Source organism: Falco biarmicus, chromosome 12 (genome assembly GCF_023638135.1).
Source record: "Falco biarmicus isolate bFalBia1 chromosome 12, bFalBia1.pri, whole genome shotgun sequence".
Lineage (NCBI taxonomy): Eukaryota > Metazoa > Chordata > Aves > Falconiformes > Falconidae > Falco > Falco biarmicus.
In genome coordinates this window covers 16,558,637-16,584,348 of record NC_079299.1, presented here as the reverse complement: position 1 = coordinate 16,584,348, position 25,712 = coordinate 16,558,637, and the positions used below count along the sequence as shown (strand labels likewise).

General features: G+C 39.1%; 1 protein-coding gene across 3 annotated transcripts in view; it reads right to left on the bottom strand.

Moving 5' to 3' along the window:
* The window catches only part of PRKCE (protein kinase C epsilon), a 293,250-nt gene that overhangs the window by 38,379 nt on the left and 229,159 nt on the right, over window positions 1-25,712 (bottom strand). For all 3 annotated transcript variants that reach the window (XM_056357343.1, XM_056357346.1, XM_056357344.1), the window contains one exon: window positions 15,724-15,878. In XM_056357343.1, the coding sequence (XP_056213318.1) occupies window positions 15,724-15,878 (155 nt within the window). The remainder of the gene's footprint in view (window positions 1-15,723; window positions 15,879-25,712) is intronic.

Here is a 25,712-nt window from a genome sequence, read left to right as displayed (position 1 = left end):
TCATTTTGTAAGGCTTCTTGAGACTTTACAAACCATTTGTGTTTCACGCTGGGTGAAAACACAGACTGTCCAAAGCTGTTTGTGAAAGTAGCGTGCGAACAGCCGATGGCCAGCTGCTTGGGCCAGCGCCTGGCTCGGAACTGAGCGGAGCTGCCTGGCCACCCCGGTCCCCACCACCCCCAGCAGCGCCCTGACGTTAAGGCTGTGAGCAGTTCTCTCGGGTTATTTCCTTCCTTCCTTTCTCGTTGCCTCCACTTTGGTTAAAACCACCATTTTAAACCCTTTTTTCTTGAATAATTTAGCTGAAAAAATTCTAACTGGCTCTACATATTCAGGCTGGGAATGACGGGGTGAAAGCTGTGCTACCACTGATGATATTTACTTTTTCACCCTCTGCTACAAAGCCCACGTGTGAAGTCATTACTAAATATGTAATGTGATAAACCCCCATCCTCACTGACACCTCTGTGATCCCACTGAGACAATAGAGTCCCCAGGCTTATCCGAGGACTGACTCAAGCTGCGGTATTCTGCTCTGTGGGGTTCAATGCTTTGAGCTCTTATTTTTATATCTCAAATAACGTAAAAATAAGATTGCATATTATAACAATAGGTTAGGTGGAGCGCAAACAAAAAGTGCCTACTATGTAAGTCTATAATCCTTTTAAACAAAACAATACTAAATCGTTATTTGATAAAACCACTTGATGAAAGGCAGTGAAAGGATGGCATGAAGCTAGAAAAGCTTGTCAGATCAAGTCTCAAAAACTCAGTCCTGAAAAAATCCAGCCAGAACCTTAGAAAGAAAATGTATCTGTTGACACATTAAGTTCAGATCTGTTCAAAAGTTTTTCTTTGGAAACCAGAAGCAATGGGGTTTTTTCTGCAGTGACATTAGTAGGCAGGATGAGAAAATCGCTGTCATTTGAACAATGGAATACAAATTATGCAAACACAAAGAGAAGAGTACTTGGGTTTCAGGCATGCAGTTTCTGTGCCTAACCAAAACTACTGAAATTCTTTCTTCTCTTCTATTTTTGTGTGAAGCTTTCGTAAGCAGAATAGAAAAACATACAGCCAACAAATGCTGTCTATCCAGGTAGCATCTTACATTTCTCTAGCAGTTCTCACTCATTTGCCTCAGCAATGAAGCCTTGTAATTCTTAATAACCCACAGTAAGGATATATTACTGCCTTATACCGATAATGGGAAAGATAGAACAAAAGTATATAATGTAATCAACCACAATTCCATTCATTTAAAAAATTTACCTTAAACATGAAAGTATCTAGAGCTTTGAAATATTTTGCTCTGGTTTTATGGTAATTTTCTTTCCTGTATTTTCCAGGATTCTGACAAAGATATATCCCATGAGACATTAGTTTAATTGAGGTACCACAGTCTGTGACAGGCTCCCTCCATGGTCATCTCCATAGATATCTCTGAGTGGATGATTCATGGAACATGTGGGCTGCACAGTTCCATAAAGAAGCCTACCTTCTCCACTGACTGTAAATGCACTCCAGGACAAGCAGGATCCTGACTTGGAAGCTTCAGTTGCATTCCTAAAGTTAGGTGAGATGAATATGAGCCTTTGTGTATATTTAGCATAAGCTGCTTCCCAGCTTCCTGTCTTCCAGATAGAGATTTCATTCAAATCAGTTGTAAAACTTCTATTTTTTTGTAGGAGAAAGCCAAACAAAGGCAGATTTTTTTAAGAGAGACCTGCATTCATTTGTCTTGTTACTCATGGTGGAATTGCCACACACACACACAATTTGCTAGGCTTTGAAGTTATGACCTGTAATAATTCTTAATTTTTCTCACTTAGGTCATGTAGCACTCTCCTGTGCAAAACCTCCCAACATGCATTTCCATCAAAAGCCAGATGTTTAATTGCTCTGCTTGGACACCCCAAATAAAGGGCTACAAAACGTTATTATTCTACATCGTTTTAGGTACATAGAAAGAGCATTCTAAAAAAAACCCCAACAAACCCAACAGAAGAAAAGCTGCTACTGTAATCAGCCATGATTGAAGGCATTTCCTGTATTTTGCTATCAAACCGGTTGTTTTTTCCATTACATACTAACTGAACTTTAGTAAGGTCAAGACAGCAGAGAAAAACAGGATCAGAGTATCTTTAATCAACTAAAGTCGAGTACTTCAGTCGCTCTCTTTCAGATGTTTAGTCCTGGATCTCATCCCACATCTCCAAATTTCTTCCTTAAATCACAGATGCATCAATCAGGTCAGTCTGAATTTATGATTTAGATAGTTGTTTTCAATGGCATTTAACTTGTTAGCCTTACACTTCCTCTAGCCTAAAGGTCAATCAACCTCACACTGCGTAACAATACCAATATTATTTTAGTATGATATAAGTCCAACAGAGGAGATGGATTTTCATTCACAAGCACAATACTGGGCCAAAAACTTCCCTCAGATGGAAGCCTATTGTTTCCATCCTGCTGCCTATTAAGATCAAGTGTAAGTTTTGACATTACTATTAAACAAAAGTCAAAGCTACAATAGCATAGTTTAATTTGATCCAATCCTGTACATTGTCATCCTGCTGCTACATGAAATGCAGACTGTTTAAAGGTATATAGCATCCCTGTTCCGTGCTCTGACCCTTTTCCTTTCCTGGAGAAAAAGTCTTTTTTCCTTCCATGAATGCCAGATAACATTCTTTTACTTGCTAATGTAACACCAATGTTGACACCTCCCTCGGAAATGACCAGTTCCAAGCATACTGTTGACACACTGAAGAAGGGAAAAGCATGCTATGCCATGTTTTCCTAGCAGCGACTAAGAAAACCACGTGCTTTGGTTCAGTTCCGTTACGTAAAGGAGAAGACTGGCCTGCCCAGAACACTGTGGTAAGACTGAAAGCCAACACATCAAGTAACCTTGTTATCTACCTGAACAGAGATGCACAGCGTGGAGGCTGCTCAGTGCTAGCAGATGGCCTCCAGCGCTCACCTTAGAGTCCTGTTCCCCCTTGCCCTCCACCACTTTTCAAGCTTCAAAACTTTAGTAAACATTCACTTTTTAATTCAGCTAAGGTTGTTGATCAAAAACTAACGACACTCACATAAATACCCATTATTCAGCCAAGGGAGCGGACCTTCAACATACTCCAAGATGAGAACACACAGTGAATATGAAAAGCTCTTAAAATATTACAATCTGCTTTTAAAGGTAGCACAAATCTTTTACATCCTCAGTAATGTTTATTTTGTGCTTCTCTTCAGGAACAGACAGAACCACCGTTAGATTTAGGGAAAAACTGAAACGTAGCAATGCTGGGAACCTACTTTACAAATTGAATTACTCTTTCTTTCATTCCTTTGAGTAAACTCTATACACTCTGTATACCTCTAAAGAAGATACGTTAAAAAAAAAAAAAAAAGGGGGGAGATTTTAGTCTGGCAACCACAATATGGGACATACAATAAGATGTCCAAACACAGGTGATGGAGTAAATCCTGAGCAGGTCACTAACGCGCCCTCATGAGCTGACATTCCAGTGCCTTTTCTGTACTAGTCAATGCCCTCTGCAGCTTTATGATGCCCAGAAAGTGGAAAGGAGAAAGGCTGCTGAAGATTTTTGCATACAGTGTTTCTTTTTATAAAAGAAACAAATTACTCAGAATTCTCTTCCCTATGTTCCCAAGGGTGTCCTTAGCAGGGAACAAACACAGCTCCTAGCAGTAAGTAGGCTCTTGTTAAAGCTCCGTATCATGTCTCCATGGAGAAAAATGCTTTCTTAGTCAGAAGAAAAAAAGAAACTCTGCAGTGAACTTTTGTACAGACACTGATTTTTTCCAACCTCACTTTAGTCTCAGTTCAGCCTCTTGGGTCTTTTTATGGAAAGCCTTTCCACTGAGTGGAGCATGTAATATTACGCAGCATGAACTAAATAACTTATATAGCATAAATGAAATTATGTAACTCAGCAAAAATGTTGCTTCCAACAAAATGTTTACTTATATGGAATCACTAGAAGAAAGATGTTAATAATTTCTGCTTCTATTCTGATTTCAGTGGCATAGTTCACATGCCTAAACATCTTTTTACACAATCACGTGGTCTATGCTTGGGAAAGATATGTAGGATTTTCATTTAAAACCTTTTCTAACCCTGCTGCATTTATCAAGGGCTCAAAACAGCAGCAGTCAACAGCAGTTTAACATATTTCTGCAGAAATTCTTGTAAAAACAGTGAGTTCAATGTATTTTGTTTTTTAACCTTCTAAAAGCATTCTGTTATCCATATTTGGCTGTTTCAAAATTCTGTAGAGTTAACAATTTTCTGTTACGTTTGAAGGAAGGTTACTGCAGCAGAGGGATTCTGGCAAAAATAAGAATAATATTTATTATTTTCTGTAAAGTATGAAGAAAATGCCTGAAAAAATGTGAGTTGCTTGCCCTTCTATATTGATCTATGCATAAAATAAACTCCTAATGTTGCTTCCAGACAGAAGTCACAGAAGCTTGTGCTTTGGACTGATGGTTCCAACTTCAAACCTTGCCTCGATATGTAATTAAAAAGGGTATATATGATAATTCAGAGAGATATATTTTTACAAGATGCTTTTTTCAAATTATGATTGTGCAGCAAAATCAAATTACTTTCGCCCCCCTCCCGCCTGTGCCAGAAAGCTGCACAAACATTCCTCGAGAACCTTTTCTTGTGGAGAAAGTTTCAGCTCCAGCATTGTTTCATATGCAGCTTCTGCAGACTTCCCCCATCTCCAGAAAGCACGTGCTCAGGAACACTACTTTAGCTGTAATGCTAACATATAATATAATCACTCAAAACAAGGCACCCCACTATTTTTAATTAATATGAATGCAATGGAAAGATGAGTCATGGGTTACTCACAAGAAATAAAACATGGCATGACTTAGGCAATTTAGAGTGCATTCACTTCTGCCAACATTAAGGTTAGCACACTGCTATACCAATTTACCTTCAGCTGTGAAGACAGAGAGGCTACTGAGAAGAGCCTAATGGTCCAGCCCAAATGACAAGAGAAAGACAATTCTGAATACAAGATTTGAGAGGATAAAATATGATTTTTATCTGTAACATTTGGTACTTACTGGGTAGTCACTGCACGTAAATACTAGTTTCCATAGGTTTATAATGTAAAAACTATTGACCAAAGTGGGCTGTTCTTGAACAATGCTGTCAACACTAAAAAAAAAAATATTTTGAGTGTGAAGAATTATTTTTGTAACTTCTATGTGCTCAGCCACTAGGTCTCTCTTCAGAGACCTGCTAACCAGACTCTATGCTCTGATACAATCTGAAATTATCCTATAAAACTTCCAGACAGTTATGGGGGCAAAGACTAGCAAGCAACCTAATTATACAGCTTACAGAAGAACTATTTTACATAAAGTTTCATTACATTAAATGTTCAATAAAGTCTCTTTGCATCTTTCTGACAGATTTAAACTGAGCACACCAAGTACAATTTAATTCTATTGTAAAATCGGTTTGCTCTTCTGGTGTCAGAAAGAGCTTTTACTGTAAATGAGAAACCTGATTTTTAAAGAAACAGTCTCTTATACACCGGACAGCAGCCTCTATACACCCATGTCATGTCATAATCACATTTATAACATTTTTATTGTGTACTATCACATTCTGAATTCCAATTAAAAATGAACTCATTAATCTCTGATAAAATTATCAAAACACTTTTAAAACAAAATGAGAGAGAAACTGCAGAAGTTATGCTATATCCCAAAAGACATACATACAATGTATTAAACTCAACGTTGCCCAACCCTGAAACAAATTTGGATATTAGAGTCTCTGTAGCCAATTTGTAGCATTTGTTAAGACATGATAGTATGGCAAATGAAATATTAAGGGGCACTGTAGTATGACTCTCAACCCAGACTGAGACTTTAAATGATGACATGAAGTACTCCATCAGCAATGACAGAACTCAACCCTTTACTGCCCACTCTGCCCCAGGCATCATCCCTTCCACTTTCTTTCATACCACCACGCTACCATTGCTGCAATTACACAAACAACCGTTTGACCACTTTTTAGATGGATCCTATTAAATAAGGTGTGTAAAAAATAAACCCCATGTTCTATGGCAGGATTTTGGGATTTTAGCCTAATTGCCTCTTGGATTTGGTTTATACAGACAATTATCTTGGTCTAATGAAGAGCACCCATAGCTGAGCCAGGGGAAAAAAGACTGTAGAGGTAATGACTTGTACCAGGTATGTCACTGAATTATGTCTTGCTTTAGAAACTATAGCTCACTGATATCAGTTAACGTTTCCTTGTTATTACTACACAGAGAATTGCCAGGATGCTGTTTCAAAATTTCTTCAGACCTTTCTGCTCATAGGCAGAACAACTTCCACCCCATCAGCTGATGTTTTAAAAATCATAACCAAATCCTTTTCCTCTTGGGTCACCCACAGAAAACCAGAACTTTTGTCATACTGCACGTGCAAGCATACCACTGGCTCTGATCTTGTAGCAGCTGACAAAAAATCCCCATCTTTTTCTTTTGTGAATTTTCAAAAACCTGCCTAAAAGAGAAACTGCCTAAAAGCCAGTGTTGCCCATAAGGTTTCTCTCATCTCCGCTTGGGGCATTTCTCCCTCAGTGTCTGTGGAAACCAGCTTATGGAGTTTTGGCAGAGGCAGGTCAGGCAGCTCGCAATGGACTGCCCTCCGCCATGTGCAAGGGGTATGCTGCCGGGCTGCTCCCTGCTGTCCTCGTTCACAATCTGGGGATCCTTTTGTGCTCTCAGGTATTTAAAGACTTTCATATAAACGAGAATCAGGGCTTCATTATAATAATTATGTCATCTTTAGACCTATTACAGATTATCAGCAAATGAACTGGCACACATTGGGTATGCCTTTTTATGTCCTCAGTATACAGTATCATAAACACTTGCTGTCCTCTTATTAGCAGTTAAGTTTAGGTAAATATGTACTCAGGCAGTTTCTTAAGTGCACATTATTTTTGTTCTACAAGTACTCCTTTAGAGCTGCTTCAGATTTATTGATGCTTGGAAGCTTTTAAATATCCATTAGCCAGTTAATTGACCATGGCAATTCCATCTGACTCATTATTTGTGTGTGTTAGAACATATTTAGGCATTTTTTAAAAATGAGTGTTACTAGACCATAGGATCGCCCTTGGAAACCCTACAATAAATACCTGGTAAAGTGCTATAATGTTTATTTGTTACTACTTAATTTTATCCTTAATATTCCACGTTTTGAACATATGAAGTTCCTCCGTTCAAGTTATTAGTGACCAAGCTTTCTTTGGGTTTGTTTTTTTTGGGGGGGTTTTTTGGTGTTTGTTTTTTTTTTGGGGGGGGGGGGTGGTGGTGTACTACTTCTGCATTATTCAGTTTCATACCACAGTGTACCCCTACCAGCTGCGATACTGGCTGCCTACTGTTGAAGCCATCCCACCCTTCTCTCCCCTTGAAGGGGCAATCACATGCCCTAAGACTGGAACACCTTGCAAAGAATACTTTCACAACTCCCACTGTCAAATCTACATTTAAAAAAATGTACACAACTGTATGTACTATTTGCATTTGACATGTTCTGAAGAACAGTATTTTCTGTGACTTCAGTATATCAGTAGAAGGAAATCAAAGTCTGGAGGAAAAAGCATACCTATATAAGTGTTGGCACTATTTCTGGCCTCTCCCCTTCATTTTTTCTCTCTCTCTGCTGTTTTGCAAGACTGACTACTGGAAACAAATTCGAGAAGCAGGAGGCAAGAAGCGAAGACCTGTTAATGTAGAATTTATTTTTTTTAAAATCTGAAACATTATACCCCCAACATAAGCGGTCCTGGGGCTCAACATTCAATTTGGTGGTGGCAGGAGAGTGTTTTCCCTGGTGCCATCTATCCCTGGGCGTACCACAGTGCAGAAACCACACAAGCTCCCATCTCAGTAAAAGCTGGCCGTGGTCTCTCTGCCATTCCTGCTTAGTCTTGCTCCACATATGCCGCCTCCACGTGTACTCGATGGTGCTGAGCTGATGAAAGCATTGTACTTCTTGTCTGCTGCTCTGGGCAGCTGCTTGTTGGGACTCTGTGAAACACTGGCAGCAGAGGAGAGGGGCAGGCATTACTTCTGACACAAGAAGGTAAGTGAAGTGACTCATTACCACTCTGGCCTTATTCCCCCTCACCTTTCCACTCATTTTCAGCACAGCCATGGCCATCTGATCCATTTTTTTCTACTTTCCAATTTCCCTGGTTAGACGGCACCTAGTCTGTCCAAGGTCCTTCTGATGTAATCCTAGCACTGTTTAGTTTGGTAGCAGTAGAGACTTTGGTGCGCTCCCCAAAATGCTGGGGTTCTTACTGGCTGCATTTTCTCTGGCTTAGTTCATTAGGCCATTTTAGTTAACCTCCTGGGGAGCAATATTATTTCTGTTATCTTACATTTGAATACAAGTTGTCAGCTAAACAGACTTATGTAAAGTTTTCAAAAGATTCAGTGATAACTCAGTTACGTTAGCTTTCAGATTAGCTAAAAATCTCATTTTCCACAACCTTTTGCAATGGTAGGCAAAATAACATTTTTTAATAACAGTGCATTCTCAAATGTGATGATTTTCTATTTTAAAATAAACACACTTTCAAACTGAAAAGTCAAACCAAGGTCCCAAATTATCCAGGTCCCAAACATCATGCATCTGAATAGTCTCACTGAATCAAAATCAGCCTATGAATACAGTGATCTGCACGCAGAAATGTTTGCTGGAGCATCTAAGTGATAAGCTCTTTTATAATAAGGAGGTGGATAAAGGGTGAGGGGAAGAGGGGGCAAGGAGAATAAATGCAGACTTTGAGCCAAAAGTGACAAGGTTCTGACCAAAAGATGGAAGGAGTTGTATGCAAATGTCTTTACTGAAGTGTATCATCTGAATTTTCTTTTATGGTTGTTTAGTATTTTTAATATCATTATTTAAAAACCAATAAATACAGTTCCTTACATGCTTTCATCTAACGTTTTGCATTACCCTCCAACTTCTCCGTTCATCTGAAAAGCACAACAAAATGTTTGTGAAGTGCCTAGCACCGCAGAACCACATTTGCTGTGCTCTTCTCTGCATTACTATGAAACTTTGGCAGATGCACTCAATAGCATGCAAAAAGGCAAAGCCTTACTCTTAACATCACAGTTTCAACATCACTGCAACTGGGTTATAGAAATATTTTCCTTTGTTTCAAGACAAACATTACTGAAGGGCACAGCAAAAGTCAGTCCTAACTTTTGCCTGTTAGCAGCAGATTTACATTTAGGAAGCACCTTCAGATTTTTAATGCACCGTGAAACAAAAAACATTCTCTTTCTTCTATTATAAAATTGTTTGGAAAATATGATTTTGTTTGGAACTTGTGTACATGTTTCTCTAGAAACAAAGCTGTGTCTCAGCATTTTAAGAAAACTACAGGGATTGTCTTCTGTCAGTACATTTGAGTTTGACATGTACTGCAGCTCTAGTGGCTTTTTATTTTGTGTATGTTTCTCTCAGTTAAAATCTTATCAAGTGCAGAAAGATAACACACATTTCTTCCTGTTATAAAATAAAGCACAAACATCAATCATCTAAAACCACTGATATTCACCCAGAAATAAATACAAATATGCTCTGTAACTTGTCACTGCTATTATCTGTCGAGAAGCGCCGTTGCCCTTTCTACTGAGCGTACCGGAACATGGCTGCCCTCACAGGAATGTAAACTTGGCATTAACCCTGGCAGATTCCCACTCCCTGCCCTCTCTCATTTAACATTAACTCACTCCTATACTGTTATCAGAAGGTAAAGGTCATAGCTTTATTTACACAATACAGCACTATACAAATGGTCATTAAACAAGAAAATCTTGCACCAAATAAACACGAAGCAAAAAAACAATGCTGACCTCGCTACCGGGAACACCCCCTGGAAGTACCTTGTCATTCCCCAAGTGAGGTCAATGGTGCTGGTCTGTCCTTCTAAATATTAACTGCCCGGCATGGCTCCTCTGCATACCCCACTCCCACGCAAGAGCCAACTAAGGACTTTCTTATGTTCCAAACCCAGGAGAAATTGAAAAAGCATTCTACTGTTGGCAAGACCTTGTGGTTCATATCCTATTCCCACAGCCTTTACTCATCCTTCCACAGCTGGAAACCTTGTCAAAGGCTCTCCTATACGACAGCAGCCTTTAGCACAATACATAAGCTGGGCAGATGGCAGGGTGGACTCCCTCGATCCAAATGCCAGAAGCCTGGGAACCAACCCTCCTTCCTGCTTCTCATCTCCCTCAGCCCCGCTTCTCTCCACCCCGGCCCACTGCCTTTTCCTGCGGGGAAGACATCCTGCTTATTTATGCATTTCATGACTGCGGGCCTGCCTAGATCCAGCAAGAAAAAGTGCAAAAAGGGCAGGAGGCCGACGACTAAAATCCTGCTGGAGCTCATGTTCAGTTCTGGAAACTAGACCAGGCAGAACAGAGCCTGCATGTAGCCTGGGGCACAAACCCAGCCAGGAGCACTGGTCAGGTGGCACGGCTTGGGCACCAGTCCCTGGAGACACTGGGACTCAGACACATATGCTGCAGCACAACTCACCCCTTGCTTCCTGCTTTTGCTGAAGGTGATGGAAATAGAAGTTATAGTTTGCTTCTGGTGCAAGTGAGCAACAAAACTCTGTAGCAGACACCTGCAAGGGGCAGTTTATGCGGGGAAGGGCTTCAGTTCAGGAGATTCCCGGGCTTAGGTCTGAATATGTTATATGAGGGTACAAGGTCTTTCTTGCCCTCCTTTGCGGACCATAGCTCCAACACCACTTTAACCTTTAACTGTTTTGAGTTGCAGTAAGATGTTCTTTACATACCTAAAACCACACTTAAACCAAAATGTTCCATGTCTAGTTTTGCATTTTAAAAAGAAAAAAAAAAAGCTGGGGAGGGGAATTTTATTTGGCTGCTGCTATTCAGAAATAACACAGTAAGGCAACTTGGGAGAATGATGACTTTTAACAGGTTAACCACTGACCATGCAACATTTTCATCAGTGTAAATATAACTACAAGTTCCTCTGCCAAGGTTGCTCTGAATCATACAACCGCCAGTGAAGTCAGACTTCTAAATATTCTTATTTCACATAAAAACACACTAATAAAAGTGCTTTTAATTTTAGGTAGTAGTTCTTTCTGAAACACTGGTGTGTGCTGCCCTGATAAATGGGAATGCTGGGAAAACTGATCATCTAAGGAAAAATTCAGTTAGTGTTCAAACAAGTTCTTAGGGTATTTGCATACGGAAAAAGCCCGGAGGCATTCAAGGACTGGCATCAGCATACTTATAGTCGCATTCTCCTCAATTCACTGTTAATATATCCTTCATCACGACCAACATATTAATTACAGAGTGCACAGAGCCTCAGAAAGCTGCAACAAGTTACAGGCTGGATTATTACTTCATACTGCTGAGAAACATGATAACCCATAGTTACGAATGAGGGCACCCCTGTGACCAGGTGCTGTATGATTTGAAGGCACCATCTCACAGAACTTACACTGGAAACAAGAAGAATGGGTTAACATAGAGCAGGTGACACTAATTTGCCAGTTAAGGTGTTTTTCATGCTCTCAGGTGAACCGAAGTTGTGTACATTCAGTTTCACCCTGTATTTCAGCAAGAGTACCCCATTTAATCACTCGAATGGTCTTGGAGCGTGCCAGAGATCATGCAACATGCAACCACTGGCCTTTTAGCTCTTCGCTGAAACAAGGTTTAACTCACACAGTTATTCCCTTCGTCATATGAACTAGGGACAGCGGTACCCACCCCATTCTAGCACTGATGTCCCTGCCTGGGGAGACAACAGGTTTTTGTATGTTTGAGTGGGCCGCTTGTGTCATCTCACTTGAACTCCTACAACAAGAGCCAGAGACACCTACCCGGGTACTCCTGTCCTCAGCCCAACAACTGCAGGCGAAACAAGAACACGTAACATCCACATGTATCTGCAGAAAGTGCACAGGAACTTTGGAAGTCAGTACAAGAGGGGAGTATGGAACTGGCCGTTTCTTAACACACAGTTGGTTGCATCTTCCCTGTAAGAGTATATATATGAAGCTGACAATGAATGACTTTAAATACACCAGACTCCAGGGATAGGTGACAGTGAATATAGTCCACAACCTTTCATCACCAAGTTCAAAGTCTAGTTCAGCTCACAGGCAAAATGAGATTCAGAGTCTAGCCCTAGGTTTCTGAAGCTTGGATCCATTTTTTCAAAGTGGTGCAATTGCATAACACAAACAACAAGGACTGCCAAAAACTGCGACTGAAACTTCTCTGGTGTCTGATTGACTCTACTTGTATTATCAGGCCCCAGCTTGACATGCGCCTGCACAGCTGAATGCCAGATGAGAGGGAAGGTGGCAGGGATAATGCAAATATTATTAAGCTGTTGAAGTGTTTTTGACACAACAGTAACATCATACCCTCAAAAATGCCACATTGAAAATTATCCTAAAGGTTAGCTATCATACAAAATACATTTAGTAACAGCACCATCTTTATATATAAAATTTGTGAGGCTCGTCTTTATTTCCAACTTAATAAACAAAAGGAAGGTACGTAATTCCAGTGAGCACACCTAATTGGACAAGTCTGGAAACAACTGTTGGGCCAGTTGAAAAGGTGTGAACTTACAGAATCATTTCTATTGCCAAACAGGGAGCTAGCTTTCTCTTTGAACCTCAGGGGAAATGAGGATAAACTAGTTATTATAATAGATTATCATTTAGTATCATCATAGCAGTTTCTAAAAATCTAACCAACAAGCCAAAGCATGAGCTAAAGCTAGTTATTTACTTCCAAAAATATAACTGTGTTTAGCTCTAAACAAATACTTCCACATACATGGCTGAAAAAAGATCAGAAGGTATAGCAGCTATTTTGAAACACGCATTTCCATCAAACGTCTTGGTTTATTTATATACTCTCTACTTTCCTTGAAGTATTGCCCACACAAGCAGCATTTCCCACTTTGGAGAATAACCATTAATTTCACACCACAACTTTTTTCTGGAGATATAATTACACAGAAGACAAGTATTCTTTATTAAAATATCTGAAGGCATGTTAGGTAGTTATGACTGGTAGTTATTCAGGAGCATAGGTATTCTTTTCTTTTTTTCTCACACACACACACACACTTTTCCTTGTTTGCCAGCTACTAAGAGCTTTGGAGATGTAAAGGAGCGACTTGATCCCAATGCATTTTTAACATTGTAATAAATGATGCAAGTGAGGTTAATAAATAATCAGGCTGAAACTGTTCTGTGCAAGACAACTATTCTAACATATGCTTGACATCAGCAAATGCACTCTCCCAGGGCCTGGGACACTATGAATGGATTGTGACATTTCCTTACAATTAATTCTTTTAAGATAATCTCTAACTTCTTCCTTCTACTTGTGTTTTATAGAGTAACTGGGATAGCCTGTTTGTGAATAGTTGAGGCTCCTATTATCCCCTGGCTAAGAAAATGAGTTATTCTTATGGATATAACTATGTCCAGATCCAAGAGTCTGTGTCAAAGCAGACTACAACTAAATCTGTTCCTAATGTTGTACCTGTTGTTTTTGGTTTCTGTTTTCATCCTACAACTCATGTTATTTCTCCTCTTCTGATAATACACCCAATATAACACACCATTTACGATTTTATTGTTTTACTGTAACATGCCAGAGACATGTCATCATAGTCTCTGAATCAGAAGTTGAGAGTATGTTGCAAAGTGTAAATTACAAAGCATTGTCTCATCAGAATGACACTTCTTTCAAGATCAAAGCATTTTGATGATAAAAAGTCAGAGAATACAGGCACACTAAGCAATTCAATGCAGCCAGGAAACAAAACACAGCAGAAGCTACATACAAGACAAGGGAAAAGAGGGAGAAAGAGAGAAAAGGATGTGTACTGAAGGATGGGAGCAGAAAGGGAAAAGGAAGAATGAATGCACTCATATAAAGAAAGGGGAAGGTAATTTTACCAATTCTTTCCTGCTGGTTCACAGAAATCATGAAACTGACTGTTAATTACAAAGTGTCTAAACTCCAGTTTTCAGGAAGAGGAAATTAGCTCAAGACTTTTTATGGAAACAAATCCTCAAAATCTTTCACTTAAATACCAATTTTATCCATTTCCCTTATGATGAATACTTACAAATTCTGAAGTTGCCACACTCTACTATCCAAATGTACAAACACACAGCTTTGGAAATAAATGAAGACAACAAATAGGTAATGTGATACAGGCAGCAAAAGTTAGAAATGTGTTGGATCTTCAGCACTTGAAAACAAACTTATGCAAAGTGGTAGGGCTGAAAGTCCAACCCAGTATGCAAACACCATACCAGCGTTAATAAAAGATGGAGACTAATGGCTGCAGCTAGCAAAAAAGTTTTCTAAAGGAAACTGGATTTTTGACTGAAAGACCACTTTCACAGAGATTTATTTTCCTCAGAAGATGCAATGTCCTGCCATTTGCTATGTCTCTGCAAAGGAGACTCCTTCTCTGAGAAGTTCCCCTTTGAATCCCACTTGGTGGGAAAGCCAATGGCCTCTGATGGAAGTTACCACTCAGTCCCAGTTACTAAAGATCTAAAATTAACTTCTTTTAATTTCTAGTCCTCTTAACATCAGCCTTAATATGAATCCAGAGATATGACAAATTCCATATCCTCATCTTTGTGTTTCTGCTCAAGAAACGTGAGGCTGCCTGCCCCTGAAATGACTGCTCCAAATCAAAATTGTAACTTGAAAGAGGGTGAGAATATCAAGAGGATATCAAAACCCAGATTCCACGGAACTCGGATGTTTGGTAGACAGACCGGTATCACAAAACCTGTAAAGCATGCTGCTTGTGAAAGCCTGAATTTATCACAAGCAATGACAGACTGCTAGAAACAAAAAGAGAGAGGATTGGTGAAATGACAAGATAAAGGACTTAATAAACACACTATCATCAGGGTGAAAATTTTCCAAGTGATTCCTTACTTTTAGTAATAAAAGCCTATCCCTAAATGCATGCTTTGCCACAGCGTAACAATATGCACTTTTTTCATGTGTGCGCACGGGTGCTGAAGATCAGAGATTGCAGGGGGCAGAGGTTCAAAGAGATGCGGGGCACTTGCAAGCAAATCAAAATTGTCTGTAAAGAGCCACTTCCTGCTGGTGACTAAGCCTTCACCCAAACAGGCAAGAGGAAGGGGCATAAGCAAAGCATTGCAAAGGACCATCCTGATTGTATCAGTGTGGAGACAACTAGGACAAACAAACTCAGGAAGTGGCAGGGAGTTAGAAACCAAGAGGAAATCCATGGCACAGAGAGGAAAGTGAAGAGAGCGCGCCGATCCGCAGAAAGGTCACCTCTGGGTCTCACTGTGCCAAGCTTTTTCAAAACCGCTTTATTTGGACTATAATACTAAACTGGCACACACAGCTGGCGATTGCTGCAGAAGCTATTCAAATGTTAACATTCTCAATGATAAACAGCCAAAAAAAGTTCTATGTAAGCAAACTGGAACAAACAACTAATCTAAATCTGGTTGCTAAGAGACAGAGAATTTCAGCCAAAACCAGCCCAAAGCCTCAAGAATACTTTCTTTGGGATCAAAAAAAGTACCTGTAGATGACACCATGTTGGTGAAGAAACATGAGTGCTGATGTGACCTCTGCTGCATAAAAGCGGGATCGAGGTTCGTCAAATTTGCGTGAGCGTTGGATTTGAAACATTAGGTCTCCTCCATTTACATATTCCATGACGAAAAAGAGGCGGTCCTGAAATTAATTAAACAGTGCTATTTAGGTAATGTATTTAGTCACACAAAAGACTGATTGAAGCTACAATTCAGGCAACTGGAACATTTACGTCAAGAAATGAAAGAAACAAACGTTACGAGTCTAAAAAAGGAAAAGCTGACAACAAAAATCCCCCAAATCTAAAGAAAAGACCCGAGTCTCAAAGTGAGAAATGAGAAAAAGGGAATAGAATCGGAATGTGGTAATAAGCAACACATACAAAAATCTCCAAGCAAATACATATGGAATAATAACCTATTTTATATAATAACAGAAGTACTTATAATATGCCATTTCTTTTAAAATATAGTCATAACAATGACAAGATGAAGTCAATTCTGTCAACTACTAACAGAGGCTGCTGAGCAAATTTCAGGCTCCTTATTTCTTCTCTTATCTCCTACTGGTTACTCTGTCTGCAAAGTGTCTTTCCCAAATTATATAAAAAAAAAATTAGAATTCCTAAACTAGAGAAACCAGTGCTGCTAATCGCGAACACTTACATACAACTTATTGAACTGCCTCAAACTCTCATAAGACAATGAAATATAATTACATTATTAAAATACATATCAGATGCTTTTTATTTTCTTCTGATGCTTTTCACTTCAAAGTTCAAGTTTTCAAGCCCGTTTCCATGATGGAGAACTAGGAATGAACTTTATCTAAGAACAACAACTAAAATTTTCAGGCAATCACCCCATTTTAGTGCATTTCAGAAAAAACCCACAAAAGTTTAGTCAGCAAAACAGTCAGAATTGAGAACACCCATAAACTAAAGGTGTGCTTGGCATCTTGGACCATTTATGATCTAAACTTGTTGTAGTCAAGAGTCCAACTCGGCCTCACACAGGGCACCAGTTGTTGTAGCACAAGCCAGCTAGCAGGCTGCAACAAGGCTTTTACCTCTGTCAGAATCTACTCTCCATGCTGTTTCTCCTTCCTCCAGAGGTCAGACCACACTACCCCTCCTCCAACCAACCCCCTCTACCACGCTCCTCAGGGCTATTTAACCACTTAGCAGGAACGATCTACAGCTGCACATCATCCATGTCAATCAAGCCACTGCCTTCGAGGCAAGGCCACAGCTGCATGTTATCAATGCTCATCAACCCACTGCCTGCATTCCTCTACATAAACTGGCAATGCAGATGAAGGTATAAGCAGAGAAATGACACACATCCACTTTACATAATCTAGATCCTATTTTTCATAAATATTTCTAATAAATTGTCATAGTTTTCCCTAATCTGTACTAACAGCCCTAAATAATCACCTATGTGCCCGTCTACCCTTGTTTTGAAGCCTACTTTGCATTCTTTGTTACTGTAAAATATCTACATCTACATGCACGTGAGTTTACACAGAGGTGGAGGTAATTCTGGGACATGGAGAATGGATCTGAGCATATACCCCTTGCTCTGCATTAGCTCACGTGACACAAATGTTTTGCTCTCTGGTCATACGATGCACAGGTGTGTAAGCATGGCTTCACCAAAGGGAGCCCCTCTACAACTCTCACGTCACATTGCAGTTTGGCTCTAGCTCATGGTGGCTGGTGTGCTGGGTTGAAGAAAAGGAGACAAGATGCAACATTGCTTAAGACAAGCAAACCCAGCAGAAGATGGAAGTTAATTAACCTCCACATGTGAATCCAAGCCTGTAGATTACGAGGTTTATATATATGTGAGTCCAGAAATTCATAACTGTTTGCCATTTGTCTTTAATCATCTACTACTCTATGGCTCAGAGTCAAAGCATAGCACTTAAAAAAAGCCTTAAACTTAAGCATGTGCATTAATGCTGCTCATTAAGTGCCTAAATACTATACTTATCAGGGAAGTTTCCTGGAGGAGGCTAGAAATGTTTGGCTGACTTTATGCTGATTACAGAAAGAGGATGGAGAAATAAAACTTTGTGCCTTTCCCCTGTATCTTGGGAAAACACAAACTGCCAGACTGGATCAACTTCAGGATCCAGGTGGACCGGCATTCTTTGTAAAATGTTGCTAATGACTTCGGTACATTTCCCAACATTTTTCTTACCATTCCCTAGTAAGGAAAACCTACTATAGAAGAGCATCAAAGCTTCTGGCTGTATCATACACTCAAAAGAGCATGGCTTCAGAGCCATGCCTCTACTCTTTTTGCAATGCTCAGTACTGCTGATAAGAAAAGTTAACAATCATAACATAATGCAGATCTCTTCACATTAGTGTCGGCTTTAAATATCACCTTCTTTGTTTGTTTTAAGCAAAAATATGGGTCCTTGTGCTGTCTCTCTGATTACTCTCTGGAACTGATGAGAATTACAGCCTTGCTTTTAAACGAAAAACTGAGACCTCTCAGATGGTCTAACAACTTCAGAAGCTAGAGCTTAAGGATAACACCGATGCAGTCAGTTTTCTGATAAAGTCAGTCACAAGCATAGCTATATTGGTACTGTAATGTAACATAAGAGAATGCAACGTCCCTAAGAAGGAGATGCAGGTATTGCTCTTCCTTAGGCTCCTCATCGCTGCTCTACAGGCCGAGTATTTCTGAAGAGCAGTTTTGGTACAAGTGTCCCTTTGCAACATGTTGCCTCAGATTATTTCACATGGATAAAGTTGTGTTTCAAGTACAAAACCCATTTGGACTGCAGGCTGGGGAGTGTCTGACTAATACCTGGCTAAAGTAACTTGTCCTAACACTTGCTGAAACTGAACCTTCTTACGTTGCTATTTTAACCTTTCCAAAGTCAACAGTCTGGATGTGAGTGGGCACAACCAGGAAAAGGAAGCTGCCATTCACATTCTCCTGAGCAGCCCTACTCATTCCCAACATTGCTACCTTTTTGCTGCACCTGTATCACAAGCATAAAACAAAGGATGCTGATGCAAAATGATTGTGCTGTGTCTTACAGCTGTGACTCCCAAATGGTGATCTTCAACTTGGCGCTGAGCTGCGAGCTCCTGCTCCCAACAGTGATAGCACCACTCTTCCAACTGCTAGGGATGGTGCACAAAAAAAAACCCCAAACAAAAAAAAACCCACACAACACAACCCCCCCAACCTAACAAACAAAAAAACCCCTGGTTTACACAATTTTATAGATCAGGGCCATTTCCTAATATATCAGGATACACATTGTATCATTTTTATATTAAATACTCTATGTTTGATCCAAACAGAACGAATTATTTTATGAAATTCACCAAATGCCTAATTACTGATTCTAAACATCAGAAATTATGTTTAGGTAAAACTTCAAGTTCATTTACTTTGGTTCAGTCTTTTGTAGGACATTAGCCAACTGAAAATTAAACTGGATTGTTTAGCAAGCAGAGTATCTTGCCCTAAGACAGTCCTAACAGTTTTAGCAGCAGCTCCATTCCCAGAGCTGGAGAGTGCTAACTCTTCTATCCTCTTTCACATCTTCCTTATTATGCACGTCTCATTCTCAATTTGAAGGGGTATTTCTGGCAGATTCTGCAGCTTACTTCACCACCTCTTCAAAAGTATACCTACTAAACCCAGAGTTAACAGCTGACTGATTGAAATTGCTCTGCTGTTGCATTTTTCTGCTAGATGCTGATATTTTAAGTTACTTTTCCAGCTTTCCTGTGTGCACATTTCAGCTTCCCAATGAGAATTCACAGAAAAAAAACCCAACAGTTTGAAAGTTCTGTTCTCTTTTTACAGTGTGTCTGAAAAAGAGTTGGAGAGAAGAAAAATACTAATTCTCACTGAGTAGCGTGGGCTAAACAAGAAGATGCACAACATGCACAGTAAGCCAGACGAACATTAGAAGGTACCATTTTTTTTTAATTAAATATATTCAGTCCCTATGAAAACTACTTCCTTGAAACCACTCTCTGGTCTTTTTTTGGCAGAAAAATGACATGATCAGTTGGGACTCAAATTTACATGATTATGTTATTTACATAATCCTCTCTTAGCATCTATAAAGCAAAAAGAAAGTACTGCCAAGTAAGCTAATATGTTTTCTGATGTAATTAGATTCCTTTACAGGGTTTATTTTAGCCCTTAACCATACCTGCTTTTTCTTGAGTTTCTCAAAAGGTACGGTTGAATGAGAACAGTTAAAATAATAAATAGAAAGAAAAACAGAGAGCAGAGAGCATGGATAAGAGATTTTAAAAGTAAAGTGGACATGAAACAGGCTAAAAGATAAAAAGAAGTTCAACTTCATTCCGTATTATCATAGTATTGTATGACCATAAATGACTACTATATTGCAATGCATAACTGCCTGTCTTAACATCTCTATTATTCCAGTCTCACCTCTTGACTTTCTTAACTGAGATAATCTCCTGCATGCTTTGTGTCATCAAAACTGGAGTCCAAAAGCAACCACTCTTCTAGTCTCTGTCCCCATCACTATCTTGAGAAGTACACTTGTCACTTAAACTAGATATCTTGTTTCATCTTCTCTCTCATTCCACTGCTTTAATTGTGCCCCAATTTAATTTTTCATCCTCCTTGACATTCAAAATATCTTTCCTTTAGCTCTACAGTAAATCCTTCTAAATAATCTTTTACTCTTTATTCCGATTATTAGCATAACTTTCCCTCTTCAAAACCATTCTCTAATTTTCAGTTTTATTTATATACTTTTTGTTAATATCAGCCTATATATATATTATGTGCACTCCCTGCTGGTTTATATTTGCTTATTTTCAGATGTTATGAGTTCCACTCTATAGAGCATCAACCTTTTGTTTCTTTTCAAATAATGCACATGGTTTTAATTGGGAAAAGGGGGGAGGTGATTTCCAGGAACGTCAATAGCAATAAACTCTCGGGTCATAACAGACTCAATCCAGCTCCTATTTGTGGAGGTGTGAGTAATGACCAAGTCCTTCTTACTAGTAAGACCAGACAATCTTGCCAATCAGTGTTGATTTAACAGATGACACTGTACAGTCTATTAGTTGTTTAGATGTTGAATACCATTGTTGAGGAACAAGCTTCTACGTAAACACTGTATGAATGCTTAGACATGGAAAGACTTTGATGTTCTGTTTACATTAATTACTGTGTAGCCCTTAATTTTTAAATTATCAGTCATTAACCTGTCTGTCCTTTGCTTGTTTTCCAATTAAAATCTCATTAACATTAGATTGCAGCTTAAAGACAATCCATTGATAGACATAAGGCCAAGTACAATTATCACTGCAATCTGAAGAGTACAAAGTTTTTTTTCTTCCTTTCAAACGAGTCCTACCAGCTGGGGGACTCAATATGCAGTTCAGCACAGCCTCGCTACTGAAATATTAGAAACCAAAAGTAAATCATGCAATCTGTCTCCCAGTTTCAAATCTGAAAAGTGCATCCATGCTACAAGCCTGAGAACAAGTCTTTTCACTACTGGTTTTAATCTCCTGGTTCAACCCTTCCAACACTTCAAACCAGAGAATTAAGGAAAGGCATCAAACAGGGACTCAGGTAAAATTCACAGTAGATAAATCTTACCAGCTGCCATTTTTTTCCTTAATTTATATTTTCATACAATTGGCTGTGAATAAATTCTTCCTGATTCTCACTAGTTCCCTAAACTAAGTTCTTTATGTGAATACACTTTTTTTCCATCCAGTTTCAAAAGTTGTATTTGAATTAGTTTCGTCCACAGGTTGCTGCAAATATCAAGGAAACTAATATGTGTAATAAATACAGATACATTTAAATGCAAGTTAGTTCATATTCTAGCAGAGTACTGTTACATGATGGAATATGTTCAGCCACTAAACTTGTTGCAAAACAAAAGTCAAAGATAAAGCTTTTATTGCACAAGAAGTCATATAAATGTATCACCTTGGTATGCTCTGGAAGATGATATTTTATTCATATCATGCACGTATGGAATTCTTTCCCAACTAGTACAAAACTGTGATTACTTAACTCTATTTAAACAGGATGCTTAGTTTGTTTAAAATTACCTAAAACTACAGCAACTGTCCCACCCCTCACAACTTGAATAAACATTTCCTGCTTCTGATGGAAATTGCACAGGCACACTGTACACAAAGCTATACACAAATCTTTAACACCCTGAGCCGAAGACTAACCACAATGGCAGATTCATCTTCCACAATCCCAGCGTTAGGAGGGACACATATAAAAACAAGAGAAAATCCAGGTACAACACTAAAGAAAACAACAAAAAGCTCTCTCCTGTTCATGTGATCCCTTTTCGAAGTTTACAGTAACAATCTTCAACAGGACACTACAACACGTTATCTCTCTCTGATTTCAGTGTTTATACTCAGGGATAACTGTGTTGTTTTTCCTGTTTTGTACCAGGGCTTTCACAGAGTTCCAAATAAGAAGGGAACAATTTCTATTAATCTCCTATTTCTTGGAATAAATGCCCTGTCCATAGGAACTGATATCTTAAATTTCACACAGGATATCTGCATCTTCCACTTCACAAAACAGGCACACATTCAGATTCTGTATTAAAGGATTTTTTTGTCAACCAGACACTTCAAATTTCTCTCAAGCTGGTGAACACTACTATAGCTAGGGACTTACTGCTCAGATTTGCCCAGCATTCAATTTCAAACCCAGGGGTTTTTTTCCCTCGAAAGAAAGAATGACCTCAAAGTTAAAACATAGAGTGGAGACAGTCAGAGAACCGCACAAAATTGGATAAAGAAGTCTTGCAAGGTCATCTAGCTTATCCCACAGCTGACAGGCAGGATCAGCTGTACCTAAGCCAAGGGGAACTAACTTTTTCAATGCTGCAAGGCAGTCTCTGGGCACTGTGAACAAATGATCTAACCATGAACCTGAACAGCCCTGCTGAGAGGACTCCGCTTGGCCCACAAAGACCTAGAAACAGAAGTCTCTGCTAGTCTGGTCTGCTGGAGGGCAAGGGGGTTTGTCTGCACTCCATTGCAGCAGGGTCTCCTGCTGTGCCCAAAATGCTCAGTTCCCTTCTCTGTCCCGTTGCCAGCAGCAGAAGCCAGTAGTGAACAGTGTTGCTTGAACATTCTGCTTTGCAGGTCAAAAAATTGCATCAGTTCCTGAAATTAATCTCATCAGCTCTTAAAAATCACCACTGATAAGTATGCCTTGACTGGCAGTCTATTTCAGCACTTTTAGAAAATACCCCTGGGAACTCTGTTCACTGCTGCAAATCATTTGCATTACCTCTTCTGCTTACCTTACTCAAAATATCAGTTCCTAGTTGTGCTGCAAGCTATATACTGACTTCACAGAAACACTTCTGTGCTTTTCACCTTTGTCTCTTATGCAAAGAACTGGTTATTGATTTTTCTTGATTTTACAAAAGTGATCACAAAATATTTCTGTTCCATTCATGGAGACCCTTGACATTATGTCAATTGAGAGTCTGTGGGATAAAACACACTTTTAAAGTCTTGAAAATAGTTTTGAGAATAGCTGGTCCTCCTTAAGACATTGGAATAATTCTCAAAAAAACCCTCTCTACCCTACCATACCACACCATGTGGAGGGCCGGAAAAAGCTACAGATCAAATACAATTCATTTCCAAACAGTGCTTTCAGAATCAGTACAGAGGTTCTCAAGACCTTTACACTTGCATTGTAGCATTTACTCATCTATAATGTGAGTAACTGGAAGATGATTTTTAAGCAACATATGTGTCTGATCTTCATAAAGCAGACCTGGTACGTTGCTTTTGACACAGATTTATGTTGCCTCTCTGTGGAACACCAATTAATACTGGAACAGAATGGCATTTTCACTATGTTTTTCACGCCCCTAACACACCCCATAGTACTGTTCAACCAGCAAAATATGGCTAGGGTACGTGCATTGAGATAAACCGTCTGGGGGTGGGAGACTTACTATGTACCAGCAGTAGGTCACAGAACTATGGAAATTACAGCTTCTGATTCACAGCAGGAAACATTAGCCAGGGCCTTGTGGACATCACCTTTTCTTTTCAAAAAATGTCAAGGCATGATTAGGTTTTACCTAGGTTGGCATTCAAGAAGGAAGTCTTGTTTAATGATTTTTCCAAAGACAGATTTTATCATTTTATTTAGAGCAACAATGCTCTAAAACTGTTCAAAATAAAGAGAAGTCAGCCTGTCCCAGACTCGTAGAGAGTGAAAAATGGGCCATTTTGTTATCGCCTTAACACTGATACTTCTAGAAAGTTTAGTTGACTGTTGCAATTATTCAAAGGAACTAATCCCCCATTACTGTGGTCAGCAAAATCCACTGACTTCAACATCACTACTGAAATGTGGAGGTCTTAATCTGTACCATAAATTTTGGAAAATGATGAAGTATGGATATGAATAAAAACTATACCCTAGAATCTGCAACTAACAATTATACACATCAGAATAATGGATGAAGGTTACATCCCTTAGAGCTTTTTTCCTGTATAATTTATGAGTATCTGATGTTTGAATACAGTCTTCCTACTGTCTTTTTAGATAATGAATTCTGTCAGATTACTATCTGGGCCAGATTTACTATGCATTGGATTAGCTGGTGTATCAGGCTCACACTAGGGCAAGTAAAAAGAAAATATGGTTCAAAATTTCATTAATCCTCTTTTTAAAACAAGATAAAGTTTAGACTAATTCAATGCAGCACAGAAACAGCAGGTGGAGAGTTGTCAGCCTGCTTTCCGTAGAGCTGTCATTTTACTCACTGAGAATATGACATAAAATACTAGCTCTACTGGAGTTTCTTGATTAAACAAAAATTTCAACTTAAGACCCTAAAATATTATAATGTGAGTGCAAACATTTTCATTCTTTTTAGTTTCTTCCCACTTTAAGAAAGAATTAGAATTTTGTTTTTTGCTATTCTCAGTCACTAATGGATATTATTCCTTCTGCCTACATGAATGTTTTCTATGACACCTGTAATATGATATCTAATGTTCTGACACAGTATCTACAGGGCTTAGTGGTGAGACTCTTTCTAGCTCCAATGGGGTTTAGATTAGGATTAAATTTGTAATGCTGTAATATGTAGAAGTTGTTAGCTGAGTGCATGCAATTAAGATGCAGAACAAACTATATGCATTGCCATTTCATCAGCTCGATAACCTAGAAATGAACCAAAGCAAAAAGCCTTTTAACTCTGGGAAAATCTTTAACCTCAAATTATCCTGGAGAGATACATGTTCTGTTCTCGCTGGATTCTTCTGGGAGTTAGTGCAAATCTTTCAGTTTGCCCCAGGCTGCAGTGTTGGTAGCCATGATCTCCACAGTGAACTCAGGGAAGTTTACTGCTCCCTGGGGCAGCAACCCCAGTTCCTGCCTGCTCCCTGAAAGTCCAAGCAAGCCCTGAGAGCAGGGACTCCAGAAGCATGCCAGCTGGTGTAATACACTCTTGGTGCCCTTCCTCTCACACAAGGGAGAAACACAACTGGAATCCTCTGCAGAAATGGTGTGTTTTGTAGTTCTAGTCACTTCAAAAGGGGTATCAAGTAGGAAAAGCTTCTCAGGCCATTTCCCTAATACCTTCATTTGATGACAGATAAGCTGTGAAAAGCGCCTTTTATGAAATTCTTTGATCTCATCTTCTTTTGGTGTTGTTTGGAAAAAAGAACTGTTCTGGTGAGATAATTTTAAAGATCTCTTATTTAATGGCCTGATGCACATGGCAGAAAATTGTATCAAGCCTGCAAAATGTCATTATGCAGAAAACGTTACAATGTGCATGCAGCTAATAATATACCTTTGTTCTGATTCTTACAGGAAAAATATAAACAATGTCTTCCAGTTACAACTAACTATATAGTTTTTGAAGGCACTTCAAGACTTCTAAGAACAACTTTTAACCTGTTTATATTCT